Source organism: Thalassophryne amazonica, chromosome 18, assembly GCF_902500255.1.
Source record: "Thalassophryne amazonica chromosome 18, fThaAma1.1, whole genome shotgun sequence".
Classification (NCBI taxonomy): Eukaryota; Metazoa; Chordata; class Actinopteri; order Batrachoidiformes; family Batrachoididae; genus Thalassophryne; species Thalassophryne amazonica.
Window position 1 is genome coordinate 9,585,490 of NC_047120.1, and position 19,946 is coordinate 9,605,435.

At 40.0% G+C, this 19,946-nt stretch overlaps 1 protein-coding gene across 2 annotated transcripts in view; it reads right to left on the reverse strand.

Moving 5' to 3' along the window:
• Window positions 1-19,946, reverse strand: part of LOC117530884 (ras-related C3 botulinum toxin substrate 3) — a 74,105-nt gene that overhangs the window by 23,925 nt on the left and 30,234 nt on the right. For both annotated transcript variants that reach the window (XM_034193833.1, XM_034193832.1), the window contains exon 2: window positions 12,559-12,630. In XM_034193833.1, the coding sequence (XP_034049724.1) occupies window positions 12,559-12,630 (72 nt within the window). The remainder of the gene's footprint in view (window positions 1-12,558; window positions 12,631-19,946) is intronic.

Here is a 19,946-nt window from a genome sequence, read left to right on the forward strand (position 1 = left end):
ACAGTTTAATTGGAGTCCACCTGGGGTAAATTCAGTTGACTGGACATGATCTGGAAACACACACACCTGTCTACATATAAGGTCCCACAGGTGGCATGTCAGAGCACAAACCAAGCATGAAGTCAAAGAAATTGTCTGTAGACCTCCGAGACAGGACTGTCTCCAGGCACAAATCTGGGGAACGGTATAGAAACATTTCTGCTGCTTTGAAGGTCCCAATGAGCACAGTGGCCTCCATTATCTATAAATGGAAGAAGTTCAGATTCACCAGGACTCTTCCTAGAGCTGGTCGCCCGTCTAAACTGAGCGATTGGGGGAGAAGGGCCTTAGTCAGAGAGGTGACCAAGAACCCGATGGTCACTCTGTCAGAGCTCCAGCATTCCTCTGTGGAGAGAGGAGAACCTTCCAGAAGGACAACCAACTCTGCAGCAATCCACCAATCAGGCCTGTATGGTGGAGTGGCCAGAAGGAAGCCACTCCTTAGTAAAAGGCATATGGCAGCCCACCTGGAGTTAGACAAAAGGCACCTGAAGGACTCTCAGACCATGCAAAACAAAATTCTCTGGTCTGATGAGACAAAGAATGAACTCTTTGGTGGCATGTTTGGAGGAAACCAGGCACCATCCCTACAGTGAAGCATGGTGGTGGCAGCATCATGATGTGGAGATGTTTTTCAGCAGCAGGAACTGGGAGACGAGTCAGGATTGAGGGAAAGATGAATGCAGCAATGTACAGAGACATCTGAGATGAAAACCTGGATTGTGTTTCACTGGGGTAAAAATTGGAAGCAAACGCAACGTTTGTTGTGGTTCTGGCTGAGACTGCAGCCAGGCGCAGCTTTGCTTGAGTTTTCGATCAGGTTGCCAGGTCTGCACTTTATGAGTAGGGCTGTCACGATTAGGAATTTCTGGAGACGATTAATTGTCAGACAAATAATTGCGATTGATGAATATATTGTCTATTTTTTTTTCTTTTTTTTCCCTTCTTTATATTCAACTATTGTAGTATAATTACACAACTCTGGAAGAACGTTTGGCTTCTGTGAGTGGAGAAATTGGGAATGGTGCAACATTTTTATTTTTATCTTCATTTTACATACAGTCCCCACTTTTTCTGAATTGTGGTTGTTTCTGTTGCATTTCTGAAATTGTTTCTCCTCATCAGTCACATTTTGTGCTTAACACTACATTAAGCTCAAGATTGAACAAATAAATACCTTTGGAAAATAACAGCTGTTAAAGTTCAGAGTTCTCACCTGCTTTTTGTGATCTGTGCATCTGAACATCACCACAGCTTCTCCATGTCAGGGTTTTTTTTTTTTTGTGGCTCAGTTCATTCATATATTCTCATTTTTTAAATATGTTTTTAAAGCTATTTGACCGTTTATTTCATCTCATGATCTCATAAATTCAGCATACGACGCACACATGGTGTGAACAGGATGGTAACGGCAGAATCACACCTTTAGAGAAAGTTCAGAGAGAAGTAAAGGCAGCTCCATGTTTTCGTTTTGTTAACATGTTCACTCGGGTTAAAATCCTCTCTGTGCTCCGCGCTCGCTGCGCACTGAACGTGTCGCGCCTGCATTCAGGAATCTCCCTCACCCACCCCCTCCCTCGCAGTCTGCAGCCTGTTAACTCTGCGCGCGCGCACACACACACATAGGCACAGACACAGACACACACACCGACAGCTCCACATTTTAGACGGCTTTTGAAGAAGACGGCACTGTTTTAATCGGCCGTCAGCCTCCTTGTTATTATCCCGCCTTAAGACAAGAGCGAGGCTGCAGCACAATGACATCAGATTCTGTGTCGTTTTATGCTTTGTGGATAAAATAAATAATTCACGGTAATCACGAATATGAAAAATAATCGCGAATATGAAAAATAATCGCGATTGACAAATATTGTAATAATTGTGACAGCCCTATTTATGAGCCAGCAGGATAGGAACCATGCCGTTTCATCCCGCTTTTGCGCCTTTTCTGGATCGGGGGGGGGGGGGGGGGGGGGCCCTAATAGAACAGTGTCCTGTGGAATAGGGGTGTAAGAATCAGATATAAAAGTCAAGTCAACCTAACTCCATCCCACTGCAGGAATTCTTCAGGCACAAGAACCAATCAGCACCTGCATCTCTCAGTGATGGTGGCAAGCTTCATACGTGAAAAAAAAAAAAAAAAAATCACAGCTAGGTGATATTCTTCAAACACAGGTGACGTTGTCAGACAGCAAATTAGGAGGAGACGTGATCATCAGACGGCTAAGGCCTCATCAACTCCCTGCCTCCACGTGGTTCAAAGACATCTGATGACCACACCAAAGAAGATATCCTTTTCAAAAGTGGAATACTTTGGAACCAAATATCAGCAAGTGGAAACTGTGTTTGACACATTCAAGAATCCAACCTGGAAGTTGGAAAAAGATCAAAACGAGATCAGGGAATCAAAAGAAAAGTGACGGGAAAATGAAAGACCTCAGAAAAACAATATACAGAAAAAGTAGACTACAGAACAGTAATTTACAAGTTTAACAGAGACCTAAGAACAACAACTTATATTTAAGGACAAGTCAGAACAATAAATTACAGTTTAAATGCAGCCTAAGAAACAATAATTTAAGGTTTAAAGCAGAACACAGAACAACAATTTATAGTGTAAGAAGACCTCAGAACAACAACTAATAGTTTAAAGGAGACCTCAGAACAACAACTAATAGTTTAAAAGGTACCTCAGAACAACAATTTATATTTAAGGACACATCAGAACAATGAATTACAGTTTAAATGCAGCCTCAGAAACAATAATTTAAGGTTTAAAGCAGAACACAGAACAATTTGTAGTGTAAAGAGATGTCAGAACAACAACTGATAGTTTAAAGCAGACCTCAGAACAACTAATAGTTTAATGCAGACCTCAGAACAACAACTAAAAGTTTAAAGGAGACCTCAGAACAACTGATAGTTTAAAGGAGACCTCAGAACAACAACTGATAGTTTAAAGGAGACCCCAGAGCAACAAATAAAAGTTTAAAGGAGACCTCAGAACAACAACTAAAAGTTTAAAAGAGACCTCAGAACAACAACTAATAGTTTAAAGCAGACCTCAGAACAACAACAAATAGTTAAAAAGAGACCTCAGAACAACACCTAATTGTTTAATGGATACCTCATGACAACAACTTATATTTAAGGACACATTAAAGCAATAAATTACAGTTTAAACGCAGCCTCAGAAACAATTATTTAAGGTTTAAAGCAGAACACAGAACAACAATTTATAGTGTAAGGAGAACTAAGAACAAGACTAAAAGTTTTAAAGGGGACCTCAGACCAACAATTAATAGTTTAAATGAGACCAGAGAACAACTAATAGTTTAAACAAAACCTCAAAACAGTAATTTTAACTTAAATGGAGTCCTCAGGACAATAATTTACAGTTTAACTGAGACCTCAGCACAATAATTAATTTAACGGAGACCTTAGAACAATATTTGACAGTTTATAGGAGACCTCAGAACAATAATTGACAGTTTAAAGGAAACCTCAGAACAATAAAATGCAGTTTAAAGAAGACATGAGAACAATAATTAACAGTTTAACAGAGACCTCAGAACAATAATGTACAGTTTAAACGAGACCTCAGAACAATAACTTACAGTTTAACGAAGACCTAAGAACAATACAATACAGTTTAAAGAAGAAATTAGAACAATGATTTACAGTTTAAAGGAGACCTCAGAACAATAATTTACAGTTTAACGGAGACCTCAAAACAACAACTAATAGTTTAAAAGAGACCTCAAAACAACAACCTATATTTAAGGACACATCAGAACAATAAATTACAGTTTAAATGTAGCCTCAGTAACAATAATTTGAGGTTTAAAGCAGAACACAGAACAACAAATTGTAGTGTAAGGAGACCTCAGAAGAACAACTAAAAGTTTAAAAGAGATCTCACAACAACTAATAGTTTAAATGAGACCTCAGAACAACTAAAACTTTAAAGGAGACCTCAGAACAACAACTAAAAGCTTAAAGCAGACCACAGAACAATAAAACTTTAAAGCAGACCTCAGAACAACTGATAATTTAAAGCAGACCTCAAAACAACAACTAATAGCTTAAACGAAGTCGCAAAACAATAATTTTGACCTAAATGGAGACATCAGAACAATAATTTACAGTTTAAAGGAGATCCCAGAACAATAATTTACAGTTTAATGGAGACCTGAGAACAATAACTGACAGTTTATAGGAGACCTTAGAACAATAATTTATAGTTTAACAGAGACCTCAATACAATAATTTACAGTTTAACGGAGACCTCAGAACAATAGAATACAGTTTATAGGAGACATCAGAACAATAATTTTCAGTTTAACGGAGACCTCAGAACAACAACATCTTCTTTGTCTTTCGGCTGTTCCCATTAGGGGTCGCCACAGCAGATCAATCGTTTCCATCTCACCCTGTCCTCTGTATCTTCCTCTGTCACACCAACCACCTGCATGTCCTCCTTCAACACATCCATAAACCTCCTCTTTGGCCTCCCTCTTCTCCTCCTGCCTGGTGGCTCCATCCTCAGCATCCTTCTCCCTATATACCCTGGGTCCCTCCTCTGCACATGTCGAAACCATCTCAATCGCGCCTCTCTGACTTTGTTTCCAAACCGTCCCACCTGTGCTGTCCCTCTGATAGGTTCATTCGTAATCTTGTCCATTCTTGTTACTCCCAAAGAGCATGTCAACATCTTCAGCTCTGCCACCTCCAGCTCTGCCTCCTGTCTTTTTGTTAGTGCTACCGTCTCTAAGCCGTACAACATAGCTGGTCTCACTACTGTCTTGTAAACTTTCCCCTTCACTCTTGCTGATATTCTTTGGTCGTAAATCACTCCTGCCACCTTCCTCCACCCTGCCTGCACTCTCTTCTTCACCTCTTTACCACACTCTCCATTACTTTGAACAGTTGACCCCAAATATTTAAACTCATCTACTTTCACCACTTCTACTGCTTGTAACTGCACTATTCCACTGGGCTCCCTCCCATTCACACACATGTACTCAGTCTTGCTTCTACTGACTTTCATTCCCCTTCTCTCCAAAGCATATCTCCACCTCTCCAGACTAGACTCAACTTGCTCTCTACTCTCACTACAGATCACAATGTCATCTGCAAACATCATAGTCCATGGGGACTCCTGTCTGATCTCATCTGTCAACCTGTCCATAACCACTGCAAACAAGAAAGGACTCAGAGCTGAACCTTGGTGTAATCCCACCTCCACCTTGAATGAGTGTCATTTCGACTGCGCATCTCATCACTGTCAAACTATTCTTGTACATGTCCTGCACTACCCTAACATACTTCTCTGCCACTCCAGACTTCCTCATACAATACCACAGCTCTTCTCTTGGCACCCTGTCATAAGCTTTTTCTAAGTCCACAAACACACAATGTAACTCTCTCTACTCGCTAACTAATTCTCAGAGCAAACATTGCATCTGTAGTGCTCTTTCTTGGCATGAAACCATATTGCTGTTCACAGATCTTCACCTGTTTTCTAAGCCTAGCTTCTACTACTCTTTCCCATAACTTCATGCTGTGGCTGATCAACATTATGCCTCTGTAGTTACTGCAGCTCTGCACATCACCCTTGTTCTTGAAAATAGGAACCAGCACACTTCGTCTCCACTCCTCAAGCATCCTCTCACTTTCCAAGATTTTATTAAACAATCTGGTTAGAAACTCTACTACCATCTCTCCTAGACATTTCCATGGCTCCACTGGAATGTCATCTGGACCAACTGCCTTTCCACTCTTCATCCTCTTCATAGCAGCCCTCACTTCTTCCTTACTAATCTCTTGTACTTCCTGATTTACTCTCACCACATCATCTAGCCTTTTCTCTCGCTCATTTTCTTTATTCATCAGTTCTTCAAAATATTCCCTCCACCTTCTCAGCACACACTCCTCACTTGTCAGCACATTACCATGTGCATCTTTTACCACCCTAACCTGCTGCACATCCTTTCCAGCTCTGTCCCTTTGTCTGGCCAATCGATACAAGTCCTTTTCTCCTTCCTTACTATTCAACTTCTTGTACAGGTCGCAATATGCCTTTTCCTTCACTTTTACCACTTCTCTTTTCGCCTTACACCGCATCTCCTTGTACTCCCGTCTACTTTCTTCATCTCTACGACTATCCCAAAACTTTTTTGCCAACCTCTTTCAACTTATGCTTTCCTGGACCTCTTCATTCCACCACCAAGTCTCCTTGTCTTCCTTCCACTGTCCAGATGTCATACCCAGTACTGTCCTAGCTGTCTCCCTCACCACATCTGCAGTACTTTTCCAGTTGTCCAAAATTGCTTCCCCCTGCTTAACCTCCAACACACTTTTAACATACTCTTCCTTTAAAATGACCCCAACACCATTTCTCTTCCTGTCCTCAGCATGGTACAACAACTTGTACCCACCGCCGATGCTCCTGCTCTTACTTCCCTTCCACTTGGTCTCTTGCACACACAATATGTCTACCTTTCTCCTCTCCATCATATCAGCCAGCTCTCTCACTTTACCAGTCATACTACTAACATTCAAAGTCCCTACTCTCATTTCAATTCAATTCAATTTTTTTTTATATAGCGCCAAATCACAACAAACAGTTGCCCCAAGGCGCTTTATATTGTAAGGCAAGGCCATACAATAATTATGTAAAACCCCAACGGTCAAAACGACCCCCTGTGAGCAAGCACTTGGCTACAGTGGGAAGGAAAAACTCCCTTTTAACAGGAAGAAACCTCCAGCAGAACCAGGCTCAGGGAGGGGCAGTCTTCTGCTGGGACTGGTTGGGGCTGAGGGAGAGAACCAGGAAAAAGACATGCTGTGGAGGGGAGCAGAGATCGATCACTAATGATTAAATGCAGAGTGGTGCATACAAAGCAAAAAGAGAAAGAAACAGTGCATCATGGGAACCCCCCAGCAGTCTACGTCTATAGCAGCATAACTAAGGGATGGTTCAGGGTCACCTGATCCACCTGATATGGTACTACGAGGTCCCTAAGATAAGATGGGACCTGATTATTCAAAACCTTATAAGTAAGAAGAAGAATTTTAAATTCTATTCTAGAATTAACAGGAAGCCAATGAAGAGAGGCCAATATGGGTGAGATATGCTCTCTCCTTCTAGTCCCCGTTAGTACTCTAGCTGCAGCATTTTGAATTAACTGAAGGCTTTTTAGGGAACTTTTAGGACAACCTGATAATAATGAATTACAATAGTCCAGCCTAGAGGAAATAAATGCATGAATTAGTTTTTCAGCATCACTCTGAGACAAGACCTTTCTAATTTTAGAGATATTGCGTAAATGCAAAAAAGCAGTCCTACATATTTGTTTAATATGCGCTTTGAATGACATATCCTGATCAAAAATGACTCCAAGATTTGTCACAGTATTACTAGAGGTCAGGGTAATGCCATCCAGAGTAAGGATCTGGTTAGACACCATGTTTCTAAAATTTGTGGGGCCAAGTACAATAACTTCAGTTTTATCTGAGTTTAAAAGCAGGAAATTAGAGGTCATCCATGTCTTTATGTCTGTAAGACAATCCTGCAGTTTAGCTAATTGGTGTGTGTCCTCTGGCTTCATGGATAGATAAAGCTGGGTATCATCTGCGTAACAATGAAAATTTAAGCAATACCGTCTAATAATACTGCCTAAGGGAAGCATGTATAAAGTGAATAAAATTGGTCCTAGCACAGAACCTTGTGGAACTCCATAATTAACTTTAGTCTGTGAAGAAGATTCCCCATTTACATGAACAAATTGTAATCTATTTCCACCCTTCTAGTTTGCTTCTTCTCCTGCTGTTTGTGGAAACGTTCTCCTCCTCTTCTTCGTCGTCTTCGCCCAGCAGTAGCCCAGTTTCCACCGGAACCCTGTTGGGCAACAGCACCGGTTGCGGTGTTAACCCGGGCCGCGACAGATCCGGTATGGAAATTTGATTCTTAGTCTGCATAGTTGGGTTGGCTTGTTTTACGCCAGATGCCCTTCCTGATGCAACCCTCCTCATTTATTCGGGCTTGGGACTGGCACTCAGAATATACTGGCTGCACACCCCATGTGGCTGAGTTACCTCAGAACAACGACTAATAGTTTAAGAGAGACCTCAAAACAACAACTATTTGTTTAAAAGAGACCTCAGAACAACAACCAATATTTAAGGACACATCAGAACGATAAATTACAATTTAAATGCAGCCTCAGAAACATTAATTTAAGGTTTAAAGAAGAACACAGAACAACAATTTATAGTGTAAGGAGACCTCAGAACAACAACTAATACTTTAAATGAGACCTCAGAACAACAAATAATCGTTTAAAGCAGACTTCAGAACAACAACCAATTTAAATGAAACCAACAACCAGTTTAAATGAAACCTCAGAACAATCATTTTGACTTTAAAGGAGACCTCAGATCAATAATTTACAGTTCAAAGACCTCAGAACAACTAACAGTTTAAACAAACCTCAAAAGAATAATTTTGACTTACGTAAATGGAGACCTCAGAACAATAACGGACAGTTTATAGGAGACCTTAGAACAATAATTTACAGTTTAACAGAGACTTCGGGACAATAAGTTAATTTAACGGAGACCTTAGGAAATAATTGACAGTTTATAGGCGACCGCAGAACAATAACTTGCAGTTGAAAGGAGACCTCAGAACAATACCTTACAGTTTAAAAGAGACCTCAGAACAATAATTTGCAGTTTAACAGAGACCTCAGAACAACAACTAATAGTTTAAAAGAGACCTCAGAACAACAATCTATATTTAAGGATACAATTTAAAGTTTAAAGGAGACCTTAGAACAATAATTTTTACAGTGTAACGGAGACCTCAGAACAAAAATGCAATTTAACGGAGACCTTAGAACAATAACTTACAGTTTAATGGAGAACATAGAACAATAATTTACAGTTTAACGGAGACCTTAGAACAACAACTGCCAGTTTATAGGAGACCTAAGAACAATAGTTTACAGTTTAACCGAGACCTCAGAACAATAATTTAATTTAATGGAGACCTTAGAACAACAATTGCCAGTTCATAAGAGACCTCAAAACAATAATTCACATTTTAAAGGATACCTCAGAACAACTAATAATTTAAACAAAACCATAAAACAATAATTTTGACTTTAATGGGGACCTCTGAACAATAATTTACAGTTTAAAGTTGACCTCAGAACAGTAATTTACACTTTAAAGGAGACCTCAGAACAATAATTTGCCGTTTAAAGGAGACCTTAGAACAATAATTTACTGTTTAACCCTCTGTAGCCGAAAGACGCGCCCTCGCATAAAAAGACACATGACCTAATTAACACTTTAGAGCCTGAGCCTGCACAAAAAAACGGGAAAAAAAAACGATGGAAAAAACCACCTGAAAAAATAAGTTATTTAAAGTTGAGCTTTTGTTGTGTCTGACAAAAAGCTGTAGCTTTATTTGGTAAAAATAAAAAAGACTGAACCATTTCCAAATTAAAGCATTCGCTCAGATCAACTGTGCTAAAAGGCTACGCTAACGTTAGCTGATCATTAAACCTTCACAGCATTTCAGTAAACGTCACATTTTATTTTTACATTATTCTCACCTCGATAAAGCTGCAGAACTAAACTCCGCTGGGCAAACTGGGACTTCGCATATATCCAAAAAGTGGGAGATTTCGGACTGAGTGGGTTTGCTCCATCACCCTGGCTGCCTGCCTCGGTCTGTTCAGGAATGATGACTGAAGGCCGGTTTCTCCGTGCGGGTCGGCCCTCTGTCGCGGTTCGACCGATATCCCACCAAGTCGTCAGTCCTCCCTTGATCAGCGTCACTCCGAAAAGTAGCTGGAAAAAAGCTTCTCCCAGCAGGGTGATGGGACAATCGTTCTACTGTTCTTTTTTCAAGCTTTTTTGTGGTTCAAGCGACCCAAATTCAAGATGGCGATCGCTGAACTTTTTTCAGGTTGTGGAAACAGCCAGAGTGTGACGTAGCAATCTCTGCCCCGCTTGCCGCTTCCGAAGTGACGCGTTTGATGTCACGCATCGGATGCGTCAGACGCGTTGGAAACGAATCCGACATATTGGGAAGCGTTGACAGATTGGCCTGACGTATTCAGTGTGAAAGGCCCATAACGCCGATGCTAACGCGTTAGTATGTCTATGGCGTTTTCAATGTTAAAGTTAGCATTAAGCTGCTGGCATTTCAGCATGTTTGTGCATTTGTTTTCTGTATAATAATTAATGGCTCAGCGTTTGTTGTCATAAAAGAGTCAAATGTATTACAAATCATAATATTTTTTAATTTATTTTTATTTATATATTAATAATAATAGCAACAATAATAATAGTAATAATAACTAATAATGCTATAATACATTTTTAGAGAAAGAGACATGAGTCACATGTGTCATTGTGAAATGACCACATAGTTTACAAGTTATACAAAGAATGTTGCACATATAATGAGTCAGACTACAGTTTTTGATTTAGGTTTTATTGTTTTATGGACTGGTTATGCTAAATGCTCATTTGCAGCAACAAAATACCTCTTTTTCACCATATATTTTATAACATTTATATGTTTCAAAGTTGTTTTAAGGCAACTCAGCACTTCATCTGAAATAATTATTTCAGTTTTATTCTTTATTATTTTATATTTCAACAGCCAAGGGACATTTGACGATTTGTTGATTTTCAAATATTTTAAGTTTTCAAATAATGTTCTGTTGTTAAATAAAGTGATGGAAGGAGAGAAAAATTGTTTCCCTGGCACATTTTTAACAAATTCCCCGCTAATCTGATTAATCAATTAATCATGCCGAAACCCCATCAGATTCATCGATGATCCAAATAATCGTTTGTTGCAGCCCTACCTGCCAGGCTTATTACCACCCGAGGAGGGAGATGGCAGTGGATAAAAGGATGGCGGCGACGAAGGCAAAAACAAAATGGGGCATGAAACTTTTTGTGTTGGCTGTTTCAAGTAATGGCTACACACTCAAGTTCACCATTTACACTGGCACGACTGTGACAACAAGTGAGCATGGGCTGTTGTACGATGTGGTCATGAACCTGATCCAGCCATCCTTGCTTGGTACTGGGTACCACATTTACATGGACACTTTTTACACAAGTCCCAAACTGTTCATGGACCTAGCTAACATGAAGTTTGGGGCATGTGGCACATATAGGGAGAACAGACAAGGATGCCACAGAGGGAGGGCAAATGCTCTCACAAAAAAAAAAAAAAAAAAATCTGAAAGAGGATCTATAAGATGGATAAGAGAGGGGCCTCTGGTGTTTGGATGGACACACGTGAGGTGTCTGGTTGCTCCACAATCCATCATGTGTTTTCAGGTGAGACAGTGCAGAGAAGGTTGAAGGATCAGAAGGATGGATGCTGGACGGTGAAAGACATTCTCTGTCCTACTCCAGTGTTGGCTTATAATAAAAACATGACCTATCCGACCAGCTCATCCAGTCCACCCATCGGAAAACTGCACGGTGGTACAGGAGAGTGTTGCTGCACTTCCTTGATATTGCAACCACAAATGCATTCATCTTGCATTGTAAGATCAGCAGTGTCAAGCAAGTGCAGCCCATGACACACAAGGACTTTATGGTGGAGCTGGTGTGTCAACTGTGTGGCACAGACAAAACAGGTGTCCCACAGAATAGGAGCCAGAACCACGTTCCTGTGCCAATTATAACAGGCACAGACCCTCACCAAAAAGCCACAAAAGGCAGATTGAGGTGCCAAACAGTGCCTTCAGGTGGACAACAAGACGAGTGACACACCGTGGAAGTGAAAACCTCAAAACAATAATTTTGACTTAAATGGAGACCCCAGAACAATAATTTACAGTTTAAAGGAGACCCCAGAACAATAACTTATAATTTAAAGGAGACCCCAGAACAATAATTTACATTTTAATGGAGACCTCAGAACAATAACTGGCAGTTTACAGGAGACCTTAGTACAATAATTTATAGCTTAACAGAGACCTCAGAACACTAATTTACAGCTTAATGGAGACCTCAGAACAATAATTTGCATTTTAACGGAGACCTCAGAACAATAATTTACAGTTTAAAGGAGACCATATAACAATAATTTACAGTTTAACGGAGACCTCAGAACAATAATTTACAGTTTAAAGGAGACCATATAACAATAATTTGCATTTTAACGGAGACCTCAGAACAATAATTTACAGTTTAAAGGAGACCATATAACAATAATTTACAGTTTAACGGAGACCTCAAAACAATGATTTAATTTAATGGAGACCTCAAAACAATAATTTACTGTTTAATGGAGACCTCAGAACAAAAACTGACACTTCAGTGGACACCTCAGAACAATAATTTATAGTTTAAAGTAGACCTTAGAACAATAATTTGTGTGTCTGTGTGTGTCTGGCTGTGTCTCTGTGTATTTGTGTGTGTCTGTATGTGTGTGTCTGTGTTTGTGTGTCTGTGTGTGTGGTTTGTACTCACACAGTGGGGATGTATTCTCCGGGGAAGGCATTGGTGGTGTAGCTAATCAGCAGACAGGTCTTACCCACAGCCCTGAGGACAAACACATGATTCAGATCCAACAAGCGTCTGTCATAATCACAGCAGAGCCTAAACACTATATTCAAGAAGAGTTGTCAGGAGAGGACACGTCCCCCTGGTGCAGCAAAGTGTTGGGGGACCACCCAAGTACAGCCTTATGATAAATACAAATGAAACTGGTCATTTGGTTCTTCAGATATCACGCTAACAAGCAAAAACAGATGGACAGACACAGACAGACAGACGGACGGACAGACCGATAGACGGACCAACAGTCAGACGGACAGTCAGACAGACAGACAGATGGATGGACGGATAGACAGACGGACGGACAGACAGACAGATGGACGGACAGACACACATGCTTATTGGTTTACCATCCCCCAACAGGCGACTGAATCTGAGCAAACCTCACAATGTGGAAAAAGTGAAAGTATGTCCACACATACATTGTCCCGCAGACAGCAGGGTCCCGTGTCACACCCTTAACAGTCTGTCACAGTGCTGATACGGCACTCCACAGGGGGCGCTGTAACACTCATGTCCATAAGTAATTGGACTGTGACAAGGTTTGTGTAATAAAACAACAAAGATAAAGGATTTGATCAAAACAAGACCTTGAAAAGTTGGTTCAGGTGAACCCTAAGGTTAAGGTTAAGGCTGGGGTTCGACCTGAGCCGTCTTCAAAGCAAATCTGGGGAACTTGCTGTATTTTGCTCTGAAGTTCATGTTCACAAGATTTTTGTAAGATGACCTCTGTTACCTTAAAAAGTAGGGCAACCTAGATGCAAACTGAAGTGAGGTCCTCATCAGAGGCACGGCTGCACCGCGTTTCGTGGTTAGTACTGATGCCTCACAGCAAGAAGGTCATGGTAATTTATCTCTGTCGAGCTAGTTTAAGACTAACCTGGACGACATGTCGATGTAGGCTTGAGCCCTGAGCTCTCTTTAGCCTGGAGCGGTTCCACCTCTATTTTCTTTTACTAAGGTACTTATACCATGTCTCCATATACATTTCAGCATGCTTTACATTCTCTTTTTTTAATATTATTATATTTATGATAAAAAAAATGGAACTACATTTCTTGTATATGTTGTTGTATATGTTGTTTATTACCCTTATTGTGTAAATATCACTTATATACATGATGTCAAATCTCTTGAGCCATTTGGGTGGGTAGGGAGAGTTCCCATGGGATAAAAAACTTTTCAACCTACCATCCTTGGTTCTCAAGACCAGGCACCTAAGTGGCTCTACTCTACTCTACTCTTCTATTTTAGATATTTCAACATACCTTAGTATACACTAGTAGAGTTCTACTTTAGAACTGGAATATATTATAGAAGACATACATTACTGAATTTTCATTGAAATGCTTCCCGCTTTTCTGTGTGGAGTCATCATAATACATTTTATTTTCTGATGCCTTTCTAACAGGGGTGGTGGAAAAGTGGTTAGAGCACTTAGTTTCGGTGCAGAAGGTTCTTGGTTCAAATCCCACCCTGCCACATTTCTCCATGTAATGTGGAGTTACATCAGTTTTAACTTATGGTTAAAATTTTAACGAAACTAACTTCGGACATGTTATTTAAATTAATGTCACTTCTGAAGTTTTATAAAATGACAATATCAGCTATATATTTTAGTTTTAAAGTACTGCACTGATTTTCAAGGTTTTAGTGTGAACATGTTCGGCACTGGGCAGGGCATCCATCAGTACAGTCACGACAGGAGAAATGCATTTGAGATGTGCTGATCAGGCTCCACATGGGCAACAGCATTAAACTCTTCTGTGGGTTTATAGAGGTTGTTATTGTGTTTGTTTTATGTAAAATGCCAGAAGAAGCTCAGGTTGAATCTCCATTATTTTCAAATGGAATCACTGAGTTGCATCGCTTCCTGTTTTATTTTACGGTCTCTACTGCCATCTACTGGCCAGTAGTGTTCATGGCAGTATTCACCCTAAATACTGAGCATCTGGGCACCAGTAGTTGGCAGTTTTATATTAATTTTGACAGTGGTTATATCAGACGGTTGTCTAATCACAATATGGCTTTGTTTTGCAAATGCATTTTTTTTTTTTTTTTTTTACAAATAAAAATGGCATATTTTACAAAAGCACATTTATATGTAAACACTAACACACACCTCACATTAATGTGTTGGTTTTTATATAGAATGAATGAGTCAAGGGTCAGCACGGTGGATTAGTGGTTAGCACTGTTGCCTCACGGCGAGAAGGTTGTGGGTTCAATTCCCGTGGAGTTTGCATGTTCTCCCCGTGTTTGCGTGGGTTTCCACCGGGTGCTCCGGTTTCCTCCCACATCCAAAGACATGCGGGTTAGGTGGATTGGAATCTTTAAATTGTCCGTAGGTGTGTGTATGGTTGTGTCTGTGTTTGTTTGTCTATTTATGGCCCTGCAACAGACTGGCATCCTGTCCTGGGTGTACCCCGCCTCGCGCTCTATGACTGCTGGGATAGGCTCCAGCCCCCCCGCCCCCCCCCCCCCCCCCCCCCCGTGACCCTTAACTGGACTAAGCGGTAGAAGATGAATAAACGAATGAAAGAATGAGTCAACCAATCAGTGTTAGCGGAGGCACATTTTACCCATAATCCCTTTGGCATCTGTCTGTGTTTGTTACAAAACTTAAGAATTAGTGCATTATTTTAAATTAAAAGATATATGTTATATTTTAACTTTGTATAAATGACAATTGAGATTAATGGAGTTATTCTATCTGTATTAATTTTATTTATAAATCAAAAACCATAAGTCAGCACTGCTTTATTTTCCAAGACCTCCGCCTCACGGCGACACTGCTACTAAGGAGAGAGTTAAGCTTTGCTGCTCCTCTCTGCTGCAAGCTTTGTAGTAAACAGGAGCTTCCAGTAGTGGGCAGGGTGCACAAAGACAGAAGTGCTGACTCATTGTTTGGGTCTGTGGTCACTTTTGATGCTACCAATCGTCAAGTTAAAACTCAAAATCAGCTTGTTAGTAGTTACAAGTGTACTGGAGACAATACTGAAAGTTCTTGGTTATCTGTAGCTTCTGATAAATTTTTGGGTGGTTTATTGGTTTAGCTTCATAAAAGACAACTTTTCAGTTAGCTGATTATCTGTTATCGAAGCTAACTTTTTGGTTAGCTGCGCCCACCACTGTAGATAGTACATGTATAGTCAATACATTTTACAGCAATCTGCTGTTGGAATACACTGTAAATACAGTGTAGTTCAAAATATATAAATAATAATATATAAACAATATAAGAAAAATATATAAATAATAATATAAAAGAATAATAATATAAATATATAAATAATAATATAAAAGAAAACACAGAATAGGAATAAATCGTATCATATAAAAGTCCATAAAACAAAATGAAATACATACAATTCATAAGGATAAAATAAAAAGTAACTAAAAATGAACAACAAATCAAGTGGATTTTTCATTCAACCCACATTTAAATTTGAGGCAACAAAAACAGATCCAGCCATAGATGATTATTGTTGACATTTACATGCAATAATTATTGATGCATCAATAATTTTACTATATTCTTCTTATTTTCATTGTTACGTGTCGGCAAATTCAAAACATGATTGGATATGATTCGATCAGCAACAAATTCACAATCACACTGACTATGCTTCCGGTGTTATAATACAGCAATATATAGACTATCATGGCTATTCAATTTCACATCGATATGATCACCAAAATAATCATCACAAACCTGCGTAGACTCTGTAACAATGCAACAACATTTACATGATACATGTGAATTGTGATACATAGTCATGACTCATGTTCATCGCGTCTATAGATCATGAATGACATATCGTAAAAAATATTTATAAGCTTACGTCAAATAGAGTCACGTGATGAGGTACCAGGGAATGGCTGCACCGTAGCTGAGCTCCGAACTCCGTCTCACTAATATTATCTTTGAACTGATGAACTTGCTGTAACTGATCTTGGCTTGCCTCTACTGGTGGTTGGCTCTCACTGCGGTATTGTATCACTTCCTGTTCCGGAGCACAGTGGTGTTTTTCTGTATCTGTTAGCTGTTTAATCTGCGCAGTTAGATTGATCTAGTTATCTAGATTACGATTTGTTTCCCAGTGTAATCTTTACGTGCCTTAACTAAAGCACTCCTTCTGCTGAATCACCTCTAAATTATTTACACATTATTCACTTTGCGGGTTTTTAGGAATCCGCTAGCTTAGCGTAGCTACTAGCTCTTAGCCGATTTAGCATGGCGGCTTCTCCTGTCTCTCCTGCACTTTTCTGCTCTGGGTGTGAAATGTTTAGTTATTCCTCGGCCTCCTTTAGCAGTAACGGCACTTGTAATAAGTGTAGCTTATTCGTAGCTTTGGAGGCCAGGCTGGTCGAATTGGAGACTCGGCTCCGCACCGTGGAAAATTCTACAGCTAGCCAGGCCCCTGTAGTTGGTGCGGACCAAGGTAGCTTAGCCGCCGTTAGTTACCCCCTGGCAGATCCCGAGCAGCCGGGAAAGCAGGCTGACTGGGTGACTGTGAGGAGGAAGCGTAGCCCTAAACAGAAGCCCCGTGTACACCGCCAACCCGTTCACATCTCTAACCGTTTTTCCCACTCGACGACACACCCGCCGAAGATCAAACTCTGGTTATTGGTGACTCTGTTTTGCGAAATGTGAAGTTAGCGACACCAGCAACCATAGTCAATTGTCTTCCGGGTGCCAGAGCAGGCGACATTGAAGGAAATTTGAAACTGCTGGCTAAGGCTAAGCGTAAATTTGGTAAGATTGTAATTCACGTCGGCAGTAATGACACCTGGTTACGCCAATCGGAGGTCACTAAAATTAACATTAAATCGGTGTGTAACTTTGCAAAAACAATGTCGGACTCTGTAGTTTTCTCTGGGCCCCTCCCCAATCAGACCGGGAGTGACATGTTTAGCCGCATGTTCTCCTTGAATTGCTGGCTGTCTGAGTGGTGTCCAAAAAATGAGGTGGGCTTCATAGATAATTGGCAAAGCTTCTGGGGAAAACCTGGTCTTGTTAGGAGAGACGGCATACATCCCACTTTGGATGGTGCAGCTCTCATGTCTAGAAATCTGGCCAATTTTCTTAAATCCCCCAAACCGTGACTATCCAGGGTTGGGACCAGGAAGCAGAGTTGTAGTCTTACATACCTCTATGCAGCTTCTCTCCCCCTGCCATCCCCTCATTACCCCATCCCCGTAGAGACGGTGCCTGCTCCCAGACTACCAATAACCAGCAAAAATCTATTTAAGCATAAAAATTCAAAAAGAAAAAATAATATAGCACCTTCAACTGCACCACAGACTAAAACAGTTAAATGTGGTCTATTAAACATTAGGTCTCTCTCTTCTAAGTCCCTGTTAGTAAATGATATAATAATTGATCAACATATTGATTTATTCTGCCTTCCAGAAACCTGGTTACAGCAGGATGAATATGTTAGTTTAAATGAGTCAACACCCCCGAGTCACACTAACTGTCAGAATGCTCGTAGCACCGGCCGGGGCGGAGGATTAGCAGCAATCTTCCATTCCAGCTTATTAATTAATCAAAAACCCAGACAGAGCTTTAATTCATTTGAAAGCTTGACTCTTAGTCTTGTCCATCCAAATTGGAAGTCCCAAAAACCAGTTTTATTTGTTATTATCTATCGTCCACCTGGTCGTTACTGTGAGTTTCTCTGTGAATTTTCAGACCTTTTGTCTGACTTAGTGCTTAGCTCAGATAAGATAATTATAGTGGGCGATTTTAACATCCACACAGATGCTGAGAATGACAGCCTCAACACTGCATTTAATCTATTATTAGACTCTATTGGCTTTGCTCAAAAAGTAAATGAGTCCACCCACCACTTTAATCATATCTTAGATCTTGTTCTGACTTATGGTATGGAAATAGAAGACTTAACAGTATTCCCTGAAAACTCCCTTCTGTCTGATCATTTCTTAACATTTACATTTACTCTGATGGACTACCCAGCAGTGGGGAATAAGTTTCATTACACTAGAAGTCTTTCACAAAGCGCTGTAACTAGGTTTAAGGATATGATTCCTTCTTTATGTTCTCTAATGCCATATACCAACACAGTGCAGAGTAGCTACCTAAACTCTGTAAGTGAGATAGAGTATCTCGTCAATAGTTTTACATCCTCATTGAAGACAACTTTGGATGCTATAGCTCCTCTAAAAAAGAGAGCTTTAAATCAGAAGTGCCTGACTCCGTGGTATAACTCACAAACTCGTAGCTTAAAGCAGATAACCTGTAAGTTGGAGAGGAAATGGCGTCTCACTAATTTAGAAGATCTTCACTTAGCCTGGAAAAAGAGTCTGTTGCTCTATAAAAAAGCCCTCCGTAAAGCTAGGACATCTTTCTACTCATCACTAATTGAAGAAAATAAGAACAACCCCAGGTTTCTTTTCAGCACTGTAGCCAGGCTGACAAAGAGTCAGAGCTCTATTGAGCTGAGTATTCCATTAACTTTAACTAGTAATGACTTCATGACTTTCTTTGCTAACAAAATTTTAACTATTAGAGAAAAAATTACTCATAACCATCCCAAAGACGTATCGTTATCTTTGGCTGCTTTCAGTGATGCCGGTATTTGGTTAGACTCTTTCTCTCCGATTGTTCTGTCTGAGTTATTTTCATTAGTTACTTCATCCAAACCATCAACATGTTTATTAGACCCCATTCCTACCAGGCTGCTCAAGGAAGCCCTACCATTATTTAATGCTTCGATCTTAAATATGATCAATCTATCTTTGTTAGTTGGCTATGTACCACAGGCTTTTAAGGTGGCAGTAATTAAACCATTACTTAAAAAGCCATCACTTGACCCAGCTATCTTAACTAATTATAGGCCAATCTCCACCCTTCCTTTTCTCTCAAAAATTCTTGAAAGGGTAGTTGTAAAACAGCTAACTGATCATCTGCAGAGGAATAGTCTATTTGAAGAGTTTCAGTCAGGTTTTAGAATTCATCATAGTACAGAAACAGCATTAGTGAAGGTTACAAATGATCTTCTTATGGCCTCGGACAGTGGACTCATCTCTGTGCTTGTTCTGTTAGACCTCAGTGCTGCTTTTGATACTGTTGACCATAAAATTTTATTACAGAGATTAGAGCATGCCATAGGTATTAAAGGCACTGCGCTGCGGTGGTTTGAATCATATTTGTCTAATAGATTACAATTTGTTCATGTAAATGGGGAATCTTCTTCACAGACTAAAGTTAATTATGGAGTTCCACAAGGTTCTGTGCTAGGACCAATTTTATTCACTTTATACATGCTTCCCTT